The sequence below is a fragment of the Rhinolophus ferrumequinum genome, chromosome 9 (assembly GCF_004115265.2).
Source record: "Rhinolophus ferrumequinum isolate MPI-CBG mRhiFer1 chromosome 9, mRhiFer1_v1.p, whole genome shotgun sequence".
Classification (NCBI taxonomy): domain Eukaryota; kingdom Metazoa; phylum Chordata; class Mammalia; order Chiroptera; family Rhinolophidae; genus Rhinolophus; species Rhinolophus ferrumequinum.
Genome location: NC_046292.1, coordinates 30,100,962 through 30,118,948, shown reverse-complemented (window position 1 = coordinate 30,118,948; position 17,987 = coordinate 30,100,962). Strand labels below are relative to the sequence as shown.

The 17,987-nt window shown below is 49.2% G+C and overlaps 1 protein-coding gene across 1 annotated transcript; it reads left to right on the top strand.

Moving 5' to 3' along the window:
• Window positions 1–89: 89 nt before the first annotated feature.
• On the top strand, window positions 90–17,530 carry P3H1 (prolyl 3-hydroxylase 1). Its single transcript, XM_033114933.1, has 15 exons — window positions 90–603; window positions 3,283–3,435; window positions 4,637–4,826; window positions 5,027–5,158; window positions 6,058–6,197; window positions 10,909–10,998; window positions 11,541–11,593; window positions 11,767–11,888; window positions 14,034–14,161; window positions 14,291–14,386; window positions 14,851–15,001; window positions 15,649–15,766; window positions 16,165–16,240; window positions 16,514–16,654; window positions 17,082–17,530. Exons 1-15 carry the CDS (start codon window positions 139–141, stop codon window positions 17,235–17,237), a joined length of 2,211 nt encoding a protein of 736 aa, XP_032970824.1. The 5' UTR covers window positions 90–138; the 3' UTR covers window positions 17,238–17,530.
• Window positions 17,531–17,987: the final 457 nt, after the last annotated feature.

The following is a 17,987-nucleotide window of genomic DNA, read 5'->3' as shown; positions in this document are numbered from 1 at the left end:
CGGTACATGCACCGCCCAATTTAGGAGGCGGGGCTTCACTCGGAGGCGGGGCGGGGCGGGGCGGGGCGGGGCTTCCCGGGGGTGGGACTCCGGTCTAGGTGGCGGGTGGCGAACGATAGGGTTAGGTGTGAGGCGGCGATGGCGGCAAGCGCTTTGAGTCTCCTGAGCACATTGCTGACTGTAGTCACGACTGCTTCCCGGGCCCAGGTCGAGTCCGAGGCAGGGTGGGACATGTCGGCGCCGGATCTGCTCTTCGCCGAGGGGACTGCGGCCTACGCACGCGGGGACTGGCCCGGGGTGGTACTGAGCATGGAACGGGCGCTGCGCTCGCGGGCCGCCCTGCGCGCCCTCCGTCTGCGCTGCCGCAGCCGGTGTGCCGCCGACGTCCCGTGGGAGTTGGACCTCAACTCGCCCCCGAGCCTCACGCAGGCCTCGGGCGCGGCCGCCCTGCAAGACCTGCGTTTCTTCGGGGGGCTGCTGCGCCGCGCCGCCTGCCTGCGCCGCTGCCTGGGGCCGCCGGCCGCCCACTCACTCAGCGAGGAGCTGGAGTTGGAGTTCCACAAGCGGAGCCCCTACAACTACCTGCAGGTCGCCTACTTCAAGGTGCCGACCTGCCTGGGCCTGGGCGGCCGGGTTCCATCTGGGAGTGGTTGCAGGCGATGCGGGGGAACTTGGGGGACCAGGGAAGTATCCGCGGTGACGGAAGGTGGTCTCCTGACCTCGGACCCAGGGAGAGCAAGGGCCCTGCCGGGAGACCTACCTCGCCCAGTTCGCCAATTCACTGGTAACCCCAAAAGGTCCAGCCTGGGATTAAGGCACCCACCAAGCAAAACTTGGGTTTGTGTGTTTTCCCCGGGAGGCCTCCTAGAGGGAACTAAAGCGGCACCTTGGGTCTCTCATCCTGATTTCATTGTAAAAGTCTGAGTGAGAAGGTAGGACCTTTCTACAATATCTTCCTTCCGGTTCGATTTTCAGTGATGCTTTTCCTGCCGCCCGAGTGCTGCAGCTTTCTTTGAAGACGCGAGGTTGCCACGTCGCCAGTAGGGGCTGTCTGGCCCTTCCCTGTACGGGACCCTCTGGCTGGTCTGTTAGGTTTCCAAAGAAAATGAGTAATTTTAGGAATTCCAGAGTGCCTTCAGTCCAAGTGTATACATGGATTTGGAGCCCTCTTGGCCTGTTTGATGGTGATGATGATGGAGCCAGCACATAACTTTCAGGCACCGTTTTAAGTACTTTGCTTTTATTAATTCACTTACTCAGATCCCAGCAATATTCTATACGGTGGGTGCTATTATTGGCCTCATTTTATTGGGTGAACAAAGAAGGAGGAGCTGTGCAGCATATTATTATATCCGTAGTGTAACAGACGTTCAATTCGACCTAAAAAGAAACTTAGAAAATTGAGGCGACCTCAGATTCCCACCTCTCCACAAGCATTTTGCATGCACAGTTTTGCTCCATTCCTCCTAGTTAGTCAGCATCGTGCTGGGCTTGAAACCAAAATAACTGGGCTGTGTTTTAGGTCATGTCACTTACCAGCACCTTTAAAAATTCTTTGATAAATGTTTATTGCATACCTACTACATTCCAGTTCTTGTCCAGGTCATTAAAGTGCTTGACTTTATGTTTCATTGTTTGTCTTGCTTTGCTATTGAGAATCACTACAGGGAGGACTACTAAAAGGGTACATACATAGGGCTATGGGAGCACAAAGGAGGGAGAATGTAGCTTTGTCTCGGAGAAATTAGGCTTGAAAAAAGAGATGACATTTGAAGCTGATCCTAGGTATTGCTAGAGGAGAGCAAGGATGGCCATTCCAGATAGAGTGAGGCCAGAGTGGGAAGTGAATTCTGCAGGCTTCAGGGAGCCATCATCAGAATTGGGTTTTAGAATGCTAATTCTGGAAGCCATGTGGAATATGCCTTGGAAGAAGGAGAAAGTGGCGGCAGGGAGAATCATTAGGAGATGAGTGCGGTTGTTCGCGTGAAAGAAGGAAAGTAGGTGCCTCAGTGCTTAGGGAGTAAGAAGGATTGGGAGTAGAGAGAGGAGTGAGGAGATGGGGGCGAACAGAAAGTCAAGAGCAATCTGAAAGATAGGAGAGGGAATACATCCATAAAAGGGATAGGCTTGAAAAAATTCCTAATCTTACAATTAAGGAAACTGAGGTACAGAGATGGGGATTATTGATCGTGGGTCACTTAGCTATTTTAAGGTCACAGCCAGGCAGTCTCCTTGTTTAGTGTGCATTTACTAGTACCAATGATCAGAAAAGAAAAAAATTAGCATATTAATATGCTAAGATTTACATTTACTGAGCGAACATTTATTGAGCACTTACTTCATTTGCGCTCAGCACCATACGTCAGAAGCGTATATATTATCGCCTTTAACTTTCCCAACAATGCTATGAGATTGTGAGTGCTATCTCCAAGTGACAGATGGGGGAACTGGGTTTAGAAACTCAGCTCTTAACTTGTCAAAAGCCCCAGCAAGTGAGTAATTAAACCTAGATTTGTCACTGGTCTGCCTGACACCAAAGCTCATGTAGTTAATCGTTAGATCATCAGTAATTTATTTTAGATTCTACATATGATCCTGTGTAACTTTGGTATGCTGGAGTCCCTTGCTATGGACAGTATTGTGGCCTGTAGCACAATTTTTCCCCCTCAGTTCTGTATAGCCACTTGTTTTAACCTCATGAGCCCTGGACTTTGAGTCAGAAGATGCTGTGTCTGGATTTTATAAAGAATCTAAGGATTTTCCAGCCACCCACCTTTTCCTTGAAAGTGTTGAAAATACTTATTTGATGCAAGAAAAAAGAAAAAAATTCTAGGCACATTCTTAGGCAAAGTCTACTTGTTAACTGCTCTTTCTCCCCTACTCCTAAATCCTTAAAGTCTTAGACTTCCTTCAGCTCGGTCGGTACATCTGAAGGTTGAGAATACATTCTTTGGGCACTTAGTTTTCCACAGTGTTCCCCCTACAATACAACCTTTGTTTTAAAACAGAATGTTCACAGTGTTGAAGCGTTACCTCCTGTAATTCAGGGAACCCCTAAGCCTGATTTGGGAAATAGCTGAAAATCTGCCCAGGGCCCTATGCTCCTAATCTCTGCTATGTAGTTCCTGCCATAGGTGTGTTTTCTGAGCCAGGCGGGGGCTGGGGCACACCGAGTAGAAGGTTCAGGAAGACCGAGATTTCCTGTTTACTGTGGACTGCACATTTGGACACAAACCTTAGGGTTTGCATGTGAAAATTACATTGCCTGTGCTTCATTCTTAGATAAACAAGTTGGAGAAAGCCGTTGCAGCAGCACACACCTTCTTCGTGGGCAATCCTGAGCACATGGAGATGCGTCAGAACCTAGACTATTACCAGACCATGTCTGGGGTGAAGGAGACTGACTTCAAGGATCTTGAGGCCAAACCCCATATGGTGAAGAAACTTTTTCCCTCTCTCTCTCTCTTTTTATTCAAGTGACATTGACGGGTTGTTTTCAGATTACAGAAGTAATATATGTTCATTATACACGATTAGAAAAAGGCAGATACATATAAAACAGAAAGCAATCATGTATAATACTGCCACCTTAAGAAAACTGGTAGTTGATATTTTGACCTATTTTTTTAAGTCTTTCATATGTAATGTTTTAACCTCATTTGGTGTCATATTGCATATGTATTTTTCATCGTCCTTTTTGAATTTACATTACATCATGAGCCTTTTCTCATGTCTTCAGATTTTCTTTCAAAACACAATTTTTAAAGGATGCATGATAGTCCATCTCATGCATAGATCGTATTTATTTACAAGTCACATTTCTTTGGGTCATGTAGGTTTGGCTTTTCACTATAATAAGTGGTACAGTATTCCTCAATGTTGTTATTCTACTTGTTTAGCAGGAAAAGTATGGATTCTATAAAAGAGATTGTGTGTGATGATATAGCATTTTTATAAAGTTTTTATATTCTCTTAAGTTTTAATAGTATAGAAATAGAGGTATTGGAAAAAATAGCAGAATGACTTTTAAAATAAATCGTGTACACCTAGTATATTATACAACCATACACAGCTTTCGGGTTATTTTTAAGTAATTCTGTGATCAATGAAAATAGTTATTGTCCACAGAGTGGGAACTGTGTCCCACAGAGAGCGAAACTAAAGTCTAGAATGTGTTGCATGCAGCAGCTCAAATCATCCCTCATTGCTGGAAAGATTGCTTTCATCACCACAGAGCACATTCTAACATTAAAGAGTTATATATATATATATATTTTTAGCCATTGGTATTTTTTTTTAATTTTATTTTTTAAATTTATTTTTATTAAATTTATTGGGGTGACAATTGTTAGTAAAGGAGTTATATTTTTTTATTAAACTTTTATTTTGAAAACTTTTAACCCTACAGAAAAGTGCAAGCAAATTACATATATCTTTCATCTAGATTTAGTTAAATGATTTTAGATTTCAAAAGAAACAAGTAAAGACCCCTTACGCAAGGCCTTTATTATGTAGCAGCCACCCTTTCCACCCATAGCCCAAGGTGAGCAGGCAATGAGATCCCTCGTGAAGGTGGACAGGAACAAGGAGAGGGGATGTCCGTGGCCTGCGTTTGAGTACTCCCTCCTCCCAGTAGGATGAGTTCCGACTGGGCGTGCGACTCTACTCAGAGGAGCAGCCGCAGGAAGCCGTGCCCCACCTAGAGGCGGCGCTGCAGGAGTACTTCCTGGCGGACGAGGAGTGCCGCGTGCTCTGCGAGGGGCCCTACGACTATGATGGCTACAACTACCTGGAGTACAACGCTGACCTCTTCCAGTCCATCACAGGTGCGTGGCTCAGAGCCTGGCCCCGGGTCAGGCCTGCCTGCGCTCAAGAGCAATGTTGTGAGAATACTGTAATACGTACGCACAGCATCTTCAGGCTCATTCCTAGGTTTCCTGAAAATTGCTTCCCCTTCAGTTTGTTCATCTTAACCAAAGCTTGGGTCCTGAACGTTGACCGTAGGTCCCCCCTTGGTTGCTTTCAGATCATTACGTCCAAGTCCTCGGCTGTAAGCAGAACTGTGTCGCCCAGCTGGCGTCCCACCCAAGTCGAGACAAGCCCTTTGAAGACTTCCTGCCGTCGCATTATAATTATCTGCAGTTTGCCCACTACAACAGTAAGGCCGACTCTCCTCTTTCTCTGCTGCTTTTGTGTACGAAGCCGAAGGCGAGGTAGGCAGGGATTATGGCCAATGTGCTTCTTGAACACGTTCGCCTTCTCTCTGGCCCTGGAAGCTACTGTGCCGCGGGATCCCTGGGTGTTTTGTCCCAAGCCACTGGACGAGGCAGCCAGTACCAGCAGCCCAAAAGCTGGGAGAGGCAGGCTCTAGGATCTCTCTCTCTCGTTCCTTCTATGACATCTATACTCTAATTTTGCATCTGAATTAAGTCACAGCAAAGGCGTCCCACCATTGAAACCAGCTCTCAGGGCATTTCCCAGCCCTTCTGCCTTGTATAGCACCGGTGTTCTCAGGAGGGCTTGTCAGTATCCAGAAAAACAAGTCAGCAGGTCCTCACGGAGTTCCTGCTGTGTGTTAAGCATTACAGCATATTCAAGAGTCTAGGATGTTTATAGTTGAGTTGAGACTAACACATATCAGTAAAGAGGCAACCTGCTATCGTAGTCTCCCCCCTTCTGAAAATCCATAGGGAAAAGAAGGTAGGAAAACGGGAATATTCCTGAATTGGTCTAATATTGAATCCAGTGTTTGAGTTACTGGAGAATTTGTGAATATGTGGGTTTGCAGAGGGTTCTACTTTCCATTTCAATCTCAGGCTGCCCTGAGGACGTTGAGCACCTTAAAATCAATCCTATATTCTATATTTATATAACTCTTGTTACTCTTACTCTTCTATAACGTCTCCTTCCCCCCCATCCGGCAGTTTTATTTTGCAGCTAGGCTACCTTGTTATGTCACCATCGCTTTGAGTTGTAGTGAGACTGAACACTAGTGGTTCCTGGGCCCCAGGATTAGACCCTTTCTCGTCAGCCACTTTTTTTTCCTTCACTTTGCAGTTGGGAATTATACACAAGCTATTGAATGTGCCAAGACCTATCTCCTCTTCTTCCCCAATGATGAGGTGATGAACCAGAATCTGGCCTACTATACCGCCATGCTTGGAGAAGAACAAGCCAGATCCATTGGGCCGCGTGAGGTGAGAGACAGCTGCTAGCTGAACCCAGACCAGAGGGCAGAGAGCGGGGTAGAGAAGGGTGAGCTGGCACTGCTTGGGTGTAGTGGGGACACAGTACCTGGGCGTGTGGGAGTGCGCTGAGCGGTTGTCGCTGGGAGAACAAGGAAACACAGGAAGCAAGGAGCCTTATTAACATAATTAATTAGCACGATTAATTAGCAGGATCTGGGCCCAGATGTCTGTTGTCTGAGTCTTCAAAAGCAGAACTGCAAAGCAGCACATTCTTTCCCTTTTGGCACCCCCTACTTTGAGACTTGGTACCATTTGGCCAAGATTAATCATTTTTAACATAATACTCATTGTTTTTTTGTTGTTGTTTTTTTCTCACTCACTTTCTGTCTTCATTTTCTTCCCTACCCTCTCTTCTTTCTGCCATAGTCTCATCTCTCCCTCTTTCAGCATTATTCCCATCCCACTCCAATACAAGTAGAAAAATCTATATAACACAGTGACCAAAATGAAATGCACTGAAATGTTAGCAATGGTCTTTCTGGGTGATGGAATTATGATGATTTTTGTATTTTGCTCATTTCTAGTTTCTAAATTCCCTACAGTGAACGAGTATTATTTTTGTATTAAAAACATAAAAAATTATTTCTTTTAACTTAATGAAGTTTGAGACTATGAACCTCGATATTTGTACATATGCCTTGCATAGACCCCAGACCCTCTTCTTGAGCAATGAGGTGGATTTGAAGTCACTAATCTGGGCTCAAGTCCTGGTTCCCCCACTTACTAGCTGTGTGATCTTTGGCACGTCATTGTCCCTCTGCATCTCAGTTTCTCCTTCTGTAAAATGAAATTATGGTTCTTGTTCTGTCTTCAACACAGGATAAGTGTGAGGGTCAAATGAGGTAATGAGCCAACAGGCGCGGTGTCATGCAGGGTGTCATGTGGGGTCTCAGCTCCCGCTCCCCACATAAGAACGCAGGACATGGTGAGGCCAAAAAGGAACATCCATGGAGCCATAGATAGGAGAGTCATACCACTATATCCTCGCTGGCGGCTGGGTTGGAGACACAGGAAGCAGGAGCCACACTATCCGCAACCTGCCGTCCACTTCTCTGCCAACCAACCTCACTTGCTAGCTGCAATCCACCCTGCTAACTGCAATCTGCTCTTGCTAGCTCAGCCACCATCTTCTTGCTAGCCCCCATTTTCTGCTAGCATAACCACGGCAGTTATATTAGTGGCCAATGGCTCACTGGTTACAGCTGACGGTCAACTAGCCACAGCTCATGGCCATCCAATCACAGTTGATTGGCCATTTACTACCTGAGTGAGCACCTTTCCACGTGAGGGCGAGAGCCTGGAAACTGCACTCCTGCACTCCTGGCTCTGTCCCCACACGCGGTACCATGTATACAAAGTGTTGTGTGGTTGGGTAGCATCACGGGTGTCTTGCTGATAGAGCACACGTGGCAGGTGGCCAGCTCCCTCACCTCTAACCTCAGCCACCTCCTGGAACAGAGGGTGACCCTCAATTGCCTGTGTCCTGCTGGCCTCTCTCAAACGCCATCTATGTTCTGTGTAAAAATGGCTGTAAACTTTGGAGCAGTTTTTCATCTTGTCAAAGAAAAAATGGTGAATAGCTATAATTACTCTAGAGGCCACTCAGGTATTAATACAACAAATATATTGGAGAAATGTAGGGGGTGAGAAACAGACACACTCATGCACTGTTCATTGAACCGGCAGTGGGACTGCTGCGGATTTGCCTCACGGTACTGGCATGCTGAGGTAAGTGCACAGGTGTGCATCGGAACATTGCCAGGGAAAGCAAAAAACTGGCAACAAGGTAAATGCCATCAATTTGGAGACGGAGTAAATTAATTTTGCTGCATTCATTCAGTGACATAAAAGACAACTATTATATTGCATGAATAGATTACTATGCACCGAAATGAAATTGTCTCCATGATACAATGTTAGGCAAAGAAAATAAAAGATATAGAATTGTAATTATATTAAATTCTATTTATGTTTTTTTGAACTACATATATATGCTTTAAAGTGTAAACTTTCTGGACAGATTGATAAGAAATTGTTAATCGGGATTACCCCTGAGAAATGAGGTCTCGGGTGGGGAGGGAGACTGAACGTTTCTGTTTATGGCTGTTGATACTCTGGGAATTTCTTTCAGCTATATATGTATTACTTTTACATCTTTTTGAATGCTATTTAAAACATACCTTATGGCACTGGTGATACAGAAAAATATAGAATCCAAAATCTATAGAATACTATAGTGGATATATTATAATAGACATGCGTGCAAGCTAGAGTGGAAGCATGGAAGAGAAGTAATAAGTGGCGAGTCAGGGTAAGCCACACAAGAGGAAGTGGTGTTGACAGTTCTTTGTAAAAGCTTTCAGAAAGTGAATGAGGCAGGGAAGGGCCTTTTAGACAGAGAACAGCATGTGCAGACGACCTGGACAACTGTGCCATGTGAATGGAAGATGATACTCGGGAGTTATAGGCTGTGAGGCCTGGGGTGTCAGATTTTGAAGGCTCTTGAGTGCCCCTCCAGGACCTTGGGCTCTAGTGCTTGAGATAGACAGTGGGAAGCCCTCGATGGCTTTGAAGCCTTAGTCTGATAAGATGTGATGGTGATTGACTCCAAATGGGAAGGTACTGGAAGCAGGACACCAGATGGAGGCTATTGAGGTGGGACCAAGGAGAGCTGCCACGGCCCGAGTGAGGCAGTGGCTAGAAGAGAGGAACTGATTAGGTGGAGGTAGGAGGTGGAATTGGCAGACTGGGGGGGGGGGGGGGGAGGGTTTCACTCCTCCTTCCTCTTCTTATCTAATTAGGCGCCAGATTCCCAGCTTGGGAGATGCATGCATGGTGCTGTCCACCTGGCTCAGGAACGCACAGGTCTGCTTTCCTCACAGATCTTCTGGCTTGCCTGAACTGCAGCCCAGGGTGGCTAATTTTTCCTCTGCTCACTGGGAGAAGTAGGTAGATGATGTGGCAGTGAGTTCCATTCGCTTGTTGAGCCATTTATTATTGAAAATAACTACTCATCAAATGTGTGTGGCATCTTACAGCTTACAAAATTCTTTCATCGCTTTTATTTCATTTAATTCTCATAACAACTCGGTGAGGTCGGGGTCACCAACCTATGCTGAAGGGAAAAAACAAGGTTCTTCCTTAGCTCTGGAATCCTGGGATCTCTAGTCAAAATCATCCTCTGGCCATCTCCCACGTGGGGACGGGTTATCTTGCAGTTGTCCTTTTTGGCCACTAGATGGGACCATCTGGTTTGGAGATGGCACTTCTAGTCTCTGTCATGCTGGGTTAATACTTTTTTTTTTCCCCTTTATGGTCACGTTAGTGAGTCTGGGGCAGAGAGGAAAATAAGCCCATATGGTCAATGTACCATTTTTAACTAGAACTCCCCTACTTGAAAGAAAGTAACTAACATTTGTTGAGCCCTGTCCCAGGCCAAGCCCTGTCCTGGGTGCTTTACACCTGTCATCTCATTGAATCATCACAGCCACCCTGTCAGGTGTGTGCTGTTCTTCTCATTTTAGAGATGAAGACATTTAGGCTCCAAGAGATGAGTTAACTCGCACTGTGACCTATGGCTGGTAGTGGTGACTGGAATTTGTTTCCCTGCTTTATACCACTGCTGGCACAGTTCCTGACACATAGCTGATATTCAATAAAATTGGTGTTGAATGAATAAATGCAGAAGCAGGATTTGCTCCCTAGCAGCCTCCCGCTTATAGAGCTGTTGGGAGCGTTAAATGAGATAACATCCCTAGGTTGGTGTCTAGCTCTTCGTGAAGAAAACCAATCATTTAAACTCCATAGGAGAAAATTCCCATCTTCCTCTTGGGTAAATATAATAGATGGTATAAGACTCATTGATGCTGTTAACATTTTCCTTACTGCCCTCATCTTTTAGTTCATCTGATGGTGTCTTGTTTTTCTTTTCCTTTCTTCTGCTGCTTGGAGACTAGCAGGGCACCTAGGGAAAGATGGGATGCCAGAAGGTAGTTTTCGTGCCCTGGGTAAGCCCTACCTGTGAGCACATCTGGGAAGGCCAGATGCCAGACCCAGCTGCTGTTGCTACAGCTGCCCATCTTCAGGGGAGGACACAGCCTGTTCCAAGTCTCAGGAGAGGCAGTGACATAACAAAAAGCACATGGGCTTTAGGATTGAAAGAACTAGGTTTGAATGCAGGTCCCTGCTCTACCATTTCCTACAGTGTCACCTGAAACAAGTCGCATATCCTCTCTGCACCTCAGTGTCTATAGAATGAGGATAACAGACCGACCTCAAAGATGACTGTAAATAAAACACGTAGGTTTCCTTCCTGAGGATTAAACTCCTGCAGAAGTCAAGAAGGAACTCTCCTCTGAGAAACATTTCTGTATCTCCTGAGAATCATCAGATTCTCCATCTCAGAGATTAATGGGGGTGGTGGAAGGGGGCTTTTTCCCTTCAAGGGAAGTGGTTTATGCCACCCTCAGAGGTGCTGCTTGAGCCAAGCAAGAGGAACCCTTGAACGTAGAAGTCCCACTTTTGTCCCAGATGGGGAATAACACGCTACTGGTGGGAGAGGAGCCTCAGGTCACACTGGGAGCAACACGTCGCATGCCAGGGGGCACCCCCAGGAGTTACAGAGCTGATTTCCAGGGCATTTCTTCTACTGTTTCCTCAGAGCGCCCAGGAGTACCGACAGCGAAGCCTGCTGGAGAAAGAACTGCTTTTCTTCGCTTACGATGTTTTTGGAATTCCGTTTGTTGATCCGGTGAGCCAGGGTACAGAGCTAGGGGTCAGGGAGGAGCATGAGGGCACAGGGGATGGGGGTGAGTGGTGTGGCATGGAATTCTAGGGAGAAAGCTGTCAGGGGGTTGAGCCAAGCATGGGATCTAGGAAATCCGTGGATGAGAGACAGAACGACAAAAGGGAGTTCTGGACAGCTACCGTGTTTCCCCGAAAATAAGACCTAGCTGGACAATCAGCTCTCAAGTGTCTTTTGGAGCACAAATTAATATAAGACCTGGTCTTATTTTACTATAAGACCCAGTATAATATAATATAATAATATAAGACCGGGTCTGATATTAATTTTTGCTCCCAAAGACGCATTAGAGCTGATTGTCCGGCTAGGTCTCATTTTCGGGGAAACAGGGTAGCTAGCAGTGACTGCGATTCAGAGACCTCTCACTTTATCTGCTGAGATGAGGCAGCAGATAGGTGGATTCTCCTGTAGGCCCTGTTCTATGCATCGAGACCTGGAACGTTAAGTCGGTCCCTACACTGTTAATTTTTTTCCTCACCTGCTTTTAGGATTCGTGGACTCCAGAAGAGGTGATTCCCAAGAGATTGCAAGAGAAACAGAAGTGAGGACCTTGAAGAAACTGCATGCTTGGATCGGTCTGATGAAGCACTTGAGGCTTCCTGAGCCCAGGCAGATGTGAACTCCTGGCACGGGGTGGGCAGGTCCAGTCTGGAAGTTGGGGTGGGAGCCAGGGCCAGCCCCAGAATCCAGGCCTCAGAGTGGCTGTACTCACAGGTCGGAACGGGAAACAGCCGTCCGCATCTCCCAGGAGATTGGAAACCTGATGAAAGAGATTGAGACCCTTGTGGAAGAGAAGACCAAGGAGTCGCTGGATGTGAGCAGGCTGACCCGGGAAGGTGAGAGGACCGAGCTTGGAGCCATCCATGGCTGTCGCGGAGGCAGCGACGCAGGTCAGCCCCACGCTAGCTGGGCGGCACCAGGTTCACTGTGGGCCAGCGTCCGGATCTGAGCCAGCGTGGGTCAGGGCTTACTCTGCCTCGGTGTCCTTCCTAACTCGCCAAAAGGACGTCCCCCGGAAAGAGCATAAGAATTGGCTTTTGGTAGGAAATAGACTCCTGTGTCGCAGTCACATGGGTTTAGTTCACTTTAGTGAGTATTTGTAGGACGACTCATCCTGTTTTCCTACTTCCAAACTGTTTTCTGCCAACTTCCATCATTCGTCCTGTTACTGAGCCTCAGAGTGTTCCGGGCTCCTTTGGTCCTCTCCCCTCCTTGCCGGTCCCCTCCGGTGCTCGGGGAGACCTACTGACTATAGCTCTGCTCTGTTTCTCCTCGCTCTCCTCAGCCCTTTTCTTTTCCCATTGCCTCAGACCTGCTTCGGGCCCCAGCAGCTCCTGTATGCCCGCATCTTTCCTGTTCCTGTCTGTCCCTGCCCCTGTCTGTCCCTGCCTCTTCCCACGTGGGGGCCAGACCAGCCTTCCAAACACAGGACTCTAACATCCTCCCCGCCGGCCTCGTATGTCCTGCTCCTCCCCAGCTTGCACCTTCTCTTCAGCCACACGGGCTCCTCCTGTTCTTGGAGCCTCTCTCTGCCAGAAGTCTCTCTTCATGCCTATCCCTCCTCCTAATTCACTTCCTGTCATCTCTCCCTGTTCGCGTCTCACATACACCCTACAAAGCCTCCTTAATCTCCCGGCCATTTGGAATCCCCTTCCTCTTTCTACTGAACTTCCAGGGCCCTTTCTTCCTCCTTTCCCCAGGTCTGCCAGTTGTTTGTGTAAGTGTTGGAATGGGTGCCGTCTTTTGGTGTCAACCCCTCGCCTTGTCCAGCTCAGTGCCTGGCACATGCGGAGGCCTCAGTAAATAGAGGCAGTTGGATTGAGTCTCTACTGTGTCCCCAGCACAGAGAGACATCATGAGAGAGAAGAGAGAAATGTCGGCCTTTGCTCTACAGTTGCTTCAATTAGCAGTGATTAATTGAACAAGATTGGCATGTGAAAGAATTTGTCCAGACTTCCTTTGTTTTCAGGGACCTTTCATTCAATATTTCTCTTGATTCTCATAACTACCTGGGAGGTGGGCTGGGCAGATTGTAAGATCCTCGTTTTTGTTTTGTTTTGTTTTTTATTGGGGAAGAGAAACAGGACTTTATTGGGGAACAGTGTGTACTTCCAGGCCTTTTCCAAGTCAGGTTGTTGTCCTTTCAATCTTAGTTGTGGAGGGCGCAGCTCAGCTCCAGGTCCAGTTGCCGTTGCTAGTTGCAGGGGGCACAGCCCACCATCCCTTGCGGGAGTTGAGGAGTCGAACCGGCAACCTTGTGGTTGAGAGGACGCGCTCCAACCACCTGAGCCATCTGGCCGCCCGGGAGCTGAGTGGCAGCTCATTGACTTCATTCTAGTTGCGGAGGGCACAGCTCCCTGGCCCATGTGGGAATCGAACCGGCAGCCCCGTTGCCCAGAGCTCACGCTCTAACCACCTGAGCCACCCGTCCACTCCAAGATCCTCGTTTTAAATCGATGATGATGATGATGTGATGGGAGCTAAATATTTTAGCATTTACTATGTGCCAAGTATTGTGCTAAGCTTTTAACTTGCCTTACTGTTCCTTACATCAAACAGGCATCACCCTTACAAGGTAGATGCTGTTTTACAGATGAGAAAATTAAGGCTCGAGGAGGTTAGGTAACCTACCATCACCATACATGTCTTACATGGAGGATCAGGAGTCAAACCCAGTTCTTTCTGATTCTGGAGCTCATGTTTTAGGAATGTGTTTATAACGTTTCCTCAACAACGTGTGAAGGCCCAAGAGGTAGCAGCTGTGTGGGAGTCGAGCTAAGACTAGGACTTGTCTCTCCGATCTTTCAGCTCTGAGTTCTGCTCTCTGGACCACCTACCTTCGGAAGTGACCGAACCAGAGATTTTTCTGGTGAACAGGAAACAACTAGAATTTCTCTTCCTTACAGGGAAGCAGTATCCAATGGTGAGTGTCTGGACAGAACAGCTCTTGGATTTAGCCCGGTCTTGTCATTGCTTTGCAGGTGGCCCCCTGCTCTATGACGGCATCCATCTCACCATGAACTCCAAAGTCTTGAATGGTTCCCAGCGGGTGGTGATGGACGGTGTAATCTCTGATGCTGAGTGCCGGGAACTGCAGAGACTGACCAATGTGAGGGAAACCCAGTGACCCCTCCTTCTCCCTAAGGGCCCAGCCTCCCCCAACTCAGTGCCTCTTAGGCTGAGGGCCTCAGGTGGTCAACTGCCCTGACTAACTCCACCTGTTTTTTGGGCCTTGTAGGCAGCAGCAACTTCAGGAGATGGCTACCGGGGCCACACCTCCCCACACACCCCTAATGAAAAGTTCTATGGCGTCACTGTCTTCAAAGCCCTCAAGGTAGAGTCAGTACTCAGCGTTGGAGTGTGGAGAAGGGGAGGGGTGGCCCAGGCTTTGGGAGGAGCTGGGGATGGTGCTAGGAAAGGTTAAAGATGTCTACCTGTCGACATTCCAACTGCCATGGAGGGATGATAGATTAAGCTGAGAGAGGTTAACTTTTGAATCCTGGCTATTAGACCAAGTGTAATAAAATGAGGCAAGCAAGACACGACTGATATCCAAAGCTATGAGAGTACTTTCTGAAGAATGGCTGGCTCCAGGGGTCTGTGTTTCTGCATAGCACGCACAATTATTCACAAAGAGAAGTGTGAAGGAGCAGGGCAAGTAAATACAATAGGGATGTGTGGGAAGCAGAGACTCTGCCCCTTTGGTGGGGGGCTGAGGAGTGGGGCGTGGGGCCTCAGTGGTCCCTGTTGGCCCACAGAGGGGCATTCAGGGCAGCTGACCACTGGTCTCCTTGGCAGCTGGGACAGGAAGGGAAAGTTCCTCTGCAGAGCGCCCACCTATACTACAACGTGACGGAGAAGGTGCGGCGCGTCATGGAGTCCTACTTCCGCCTGGACACCCCCCTCTACTTCTCCTACTCCCACCTGGTGTGCCGCACCGCAATCGAAGGTGGGCGTCCTTCAGCCCTGCAGCCCTCCTTGAGCACACACTGTGTGGGCCCTGGCTAGATGCTGAGGACATGGAGAACAGGATATGGTCCCTTTCATCCTGGTTTGGAAACCAACATGAACAAATAATTTGTGGCAACACAGTGTGATAAGTGCAGTGGAGGAAGTTACACTTAGTCTACCCGGGGAGTCAGGAGGGCTTCCTGGAGGAGGCGATGACAGTTGTGCAGGATGAATAAGGGTTGTAGAGTACTCAGGGTGATGGAAGGATGTTCAAGCCAGAGAAAACAGCATGTGCAAAGGAGTGGAGGTGTTGAGCAAGGAAGTTGGGGGAAGTAAGAAAGTTGCCATTCTGCAGAGTAAGGTTAAATGGGGGAGCAATCAGATAAAGCTGGTGAGATCCTCAGAAGCCAAATTATGGAGAGCTACAGTCAAGAGTTGTTTTAGGCCAGTGATTTTTAACGATGGTATTGGGCACACATATGATTCTGTCCTGACTCCTGGGCTGAGATGGCTTAGCCAGAGACCCAGCGTTCACTGGGCATTCCCACAGACCCAGGAACATTTGGAGCAGTACCCCCCATGCAACAGGAGAGTGGTGGTGTCTCCTAAGGTACCTCAGTGCTAATGTGTGTTACTTGGCCCCAGAGGCACAGGCTGAGAGGAAGGACAGTAGCCACCCCGTCCACGTGGACAACTGCATCCTGAACGCCGAGACCCTCGTGTGCATCAAGGAGCCCCCAGCCTACACCTTCCGTGACTACAGGTGCCAGCTCGCCCTGCACTTTGTCCCCCCAACACACACACACACACACACGTTTCGGACCAGCTGTTCCCAGAGTGCAATCCCTTATCCTCAGACTCCCTGAATAGGAAGTCAGACAATCAGGGAATCATTCCAGTGTAGTGATGAATAGAACAGTGAAAGGTGCAGAAGGATCCAGGGGGAGGGCATGGCAGATTCTCTGGTGTGAGAGGGGTCGGGTGGGAGGTTTGGGATACATTTGGGAGGCTTCAGAGAAGGGTCTAGAATGCTTTCTTCCTGTGAAAGGTCGCCCTCCAGCTGCTGGTTGAGAGCACTTGGAGATGAAATCACGGGAGCTGTGGGTTGTCTGGGGAGCGGGAGGAGGAGGTCTGTTCCAAGATGTTCTCTGCCTTTCCCAGCGCCATTCTTTACCTAAATGGAGATTTCGATGGAGGAAACTTTTATTTCACTGAGCTAGACGCCAAGACTGTAACGGTGAGTGTGCCCTTGTCCCACCCCTGGCAGACAGAAGCCCCCAAAGTGCAGGGTAAGGACAGCCACTTGGTTTTCCTAGTGGCCAGCGCTCCCCCCCCAAACCAGGGGGCGTGGAGGTATGTCCCCTGCTCCTCTGACTGGTCACCTTTCCTCTTCAGCTTGGTCTTGGGGGAGCCAGGCTGAGAAGCCACCCACAACCGAGAACCCTGATGACTCCGTGCCTCTTCAGAGGCAGGTGACAGTCTGTCCTGTGTCCCCTTTTGTGCCCTTCAGGCAGAGGTGCAGCCCCAGTGTGGAAGGGCCGTGGGATTCTCCTCGGGCACCGAGAACCCGCACGGAGTGAAGGCCGTCACCAGAGGGCAACGCTGTGCCATCGCCCTGTGGTTCACTTTGGACGCTCGACACAGTGAACGGGTGAGAGGCTGGTGCTGCTGAGACCGGGAAGGGTGCTGTTTGCTGCTTCCACCCCCACCCCCTCACCCCCCTGCCCCGTCCCCTTGCCGATGGCTTTGACATAAGAGGAGCACTGGGCTCGGGAGTCCAGAGAGACTCCTTGCTCCAGCACTGTCGCTGTGGTTGCTTTGCCTCTTCCTTCCTGGCCCTTCTTCCTACTTGCAATGGGAGTCCTGATGGGGGTCCAAGATGGAGAATGACCTTGGCTCTTGGTTCCTCGTTGGCCACCACCTCAGCTGTCTTTGCCCAGAGAGGAAGACCTGCTGGGAAGGAGATGAGCTCAGAGGCCACCGAGGAAGAGCCTCCTGTTCTCCAGGAAGTGGCACCTGAGAGGTGGTGAGTACCTGGTCCAGACGCCTCTCTGAATAGCAGGGGTTTGTCCTTGCAGGACAGGGTGCAGGCAGATGACCTGGTGAAGATGCTCTTCAGCCTAGAAGAGATGGACCTTCCCCAGGAGCAGCCCCAGGAAGTGCAGCAGGGCCCCCCCAAACCTGTAGAGGAGTCTGTCTCCAGCAGTGAGTCGGGGCACAAGGATGAGCTCTGACAGCGTCCAGCCCCCCACGGGCGGGAGACCAGACCCACCGTGAGGAACTGTCTCGCACTCTGCACTGGCCAGCCCTGGGGCTACGTCTGCTGCCCTGCCGAGGGGACCCTGCTCACAGCCGTCTGCTCGGTGCTGCTGCTCTTGGAGTGGACATGGCAGGACGGCCCTCTCCCCTCTGGACCTGGCTGAGGGCTCAGGACACAGGCCCACAGCCACCCCCGGGGCCTGCACAGGCAACTGTGTGAAGCAATACAGTATTTAAGTGTCTGTGTAGACAATCAAAGAATAAATGATTCGTGTTTTTTTTACTCAGTAGTTTGTTCAGAGACTAGAAACATGCCCACCTGCCCCAGAGGTCTCACCTGCTCTGGGCAGGATGCAGTGGCGGACACGGTGGCTCAGAAAGCCGGCTTGGCCTCTTCCCATGCAGCATCAGGCCAGACACTTAACCTGAGGGACCTCAGGGTTGTCGTGTATAACGGAATCACAGTCCTCGCGCGGGCCCCCGTGTGGGCAGTTGTGTGGCCCAGATGCAATGTGGGACATAACAGCACTTTATAAACTGGAGGAGTGGCAGGGATTATTATTAATCCCTCCTGGCGGGGAGCCGCCAGTCAGCAGTGCTCTGGCGCACTGCCCCTGTGTCGGCTACGTGCGTCCTGCTCCGCAGTCTGGCGCAGAGTCCACATACCTCAGGGGCTCCGAGTGGAGGGCGACACACACCTCTGGGAGACAGGAAAGGCACAACTG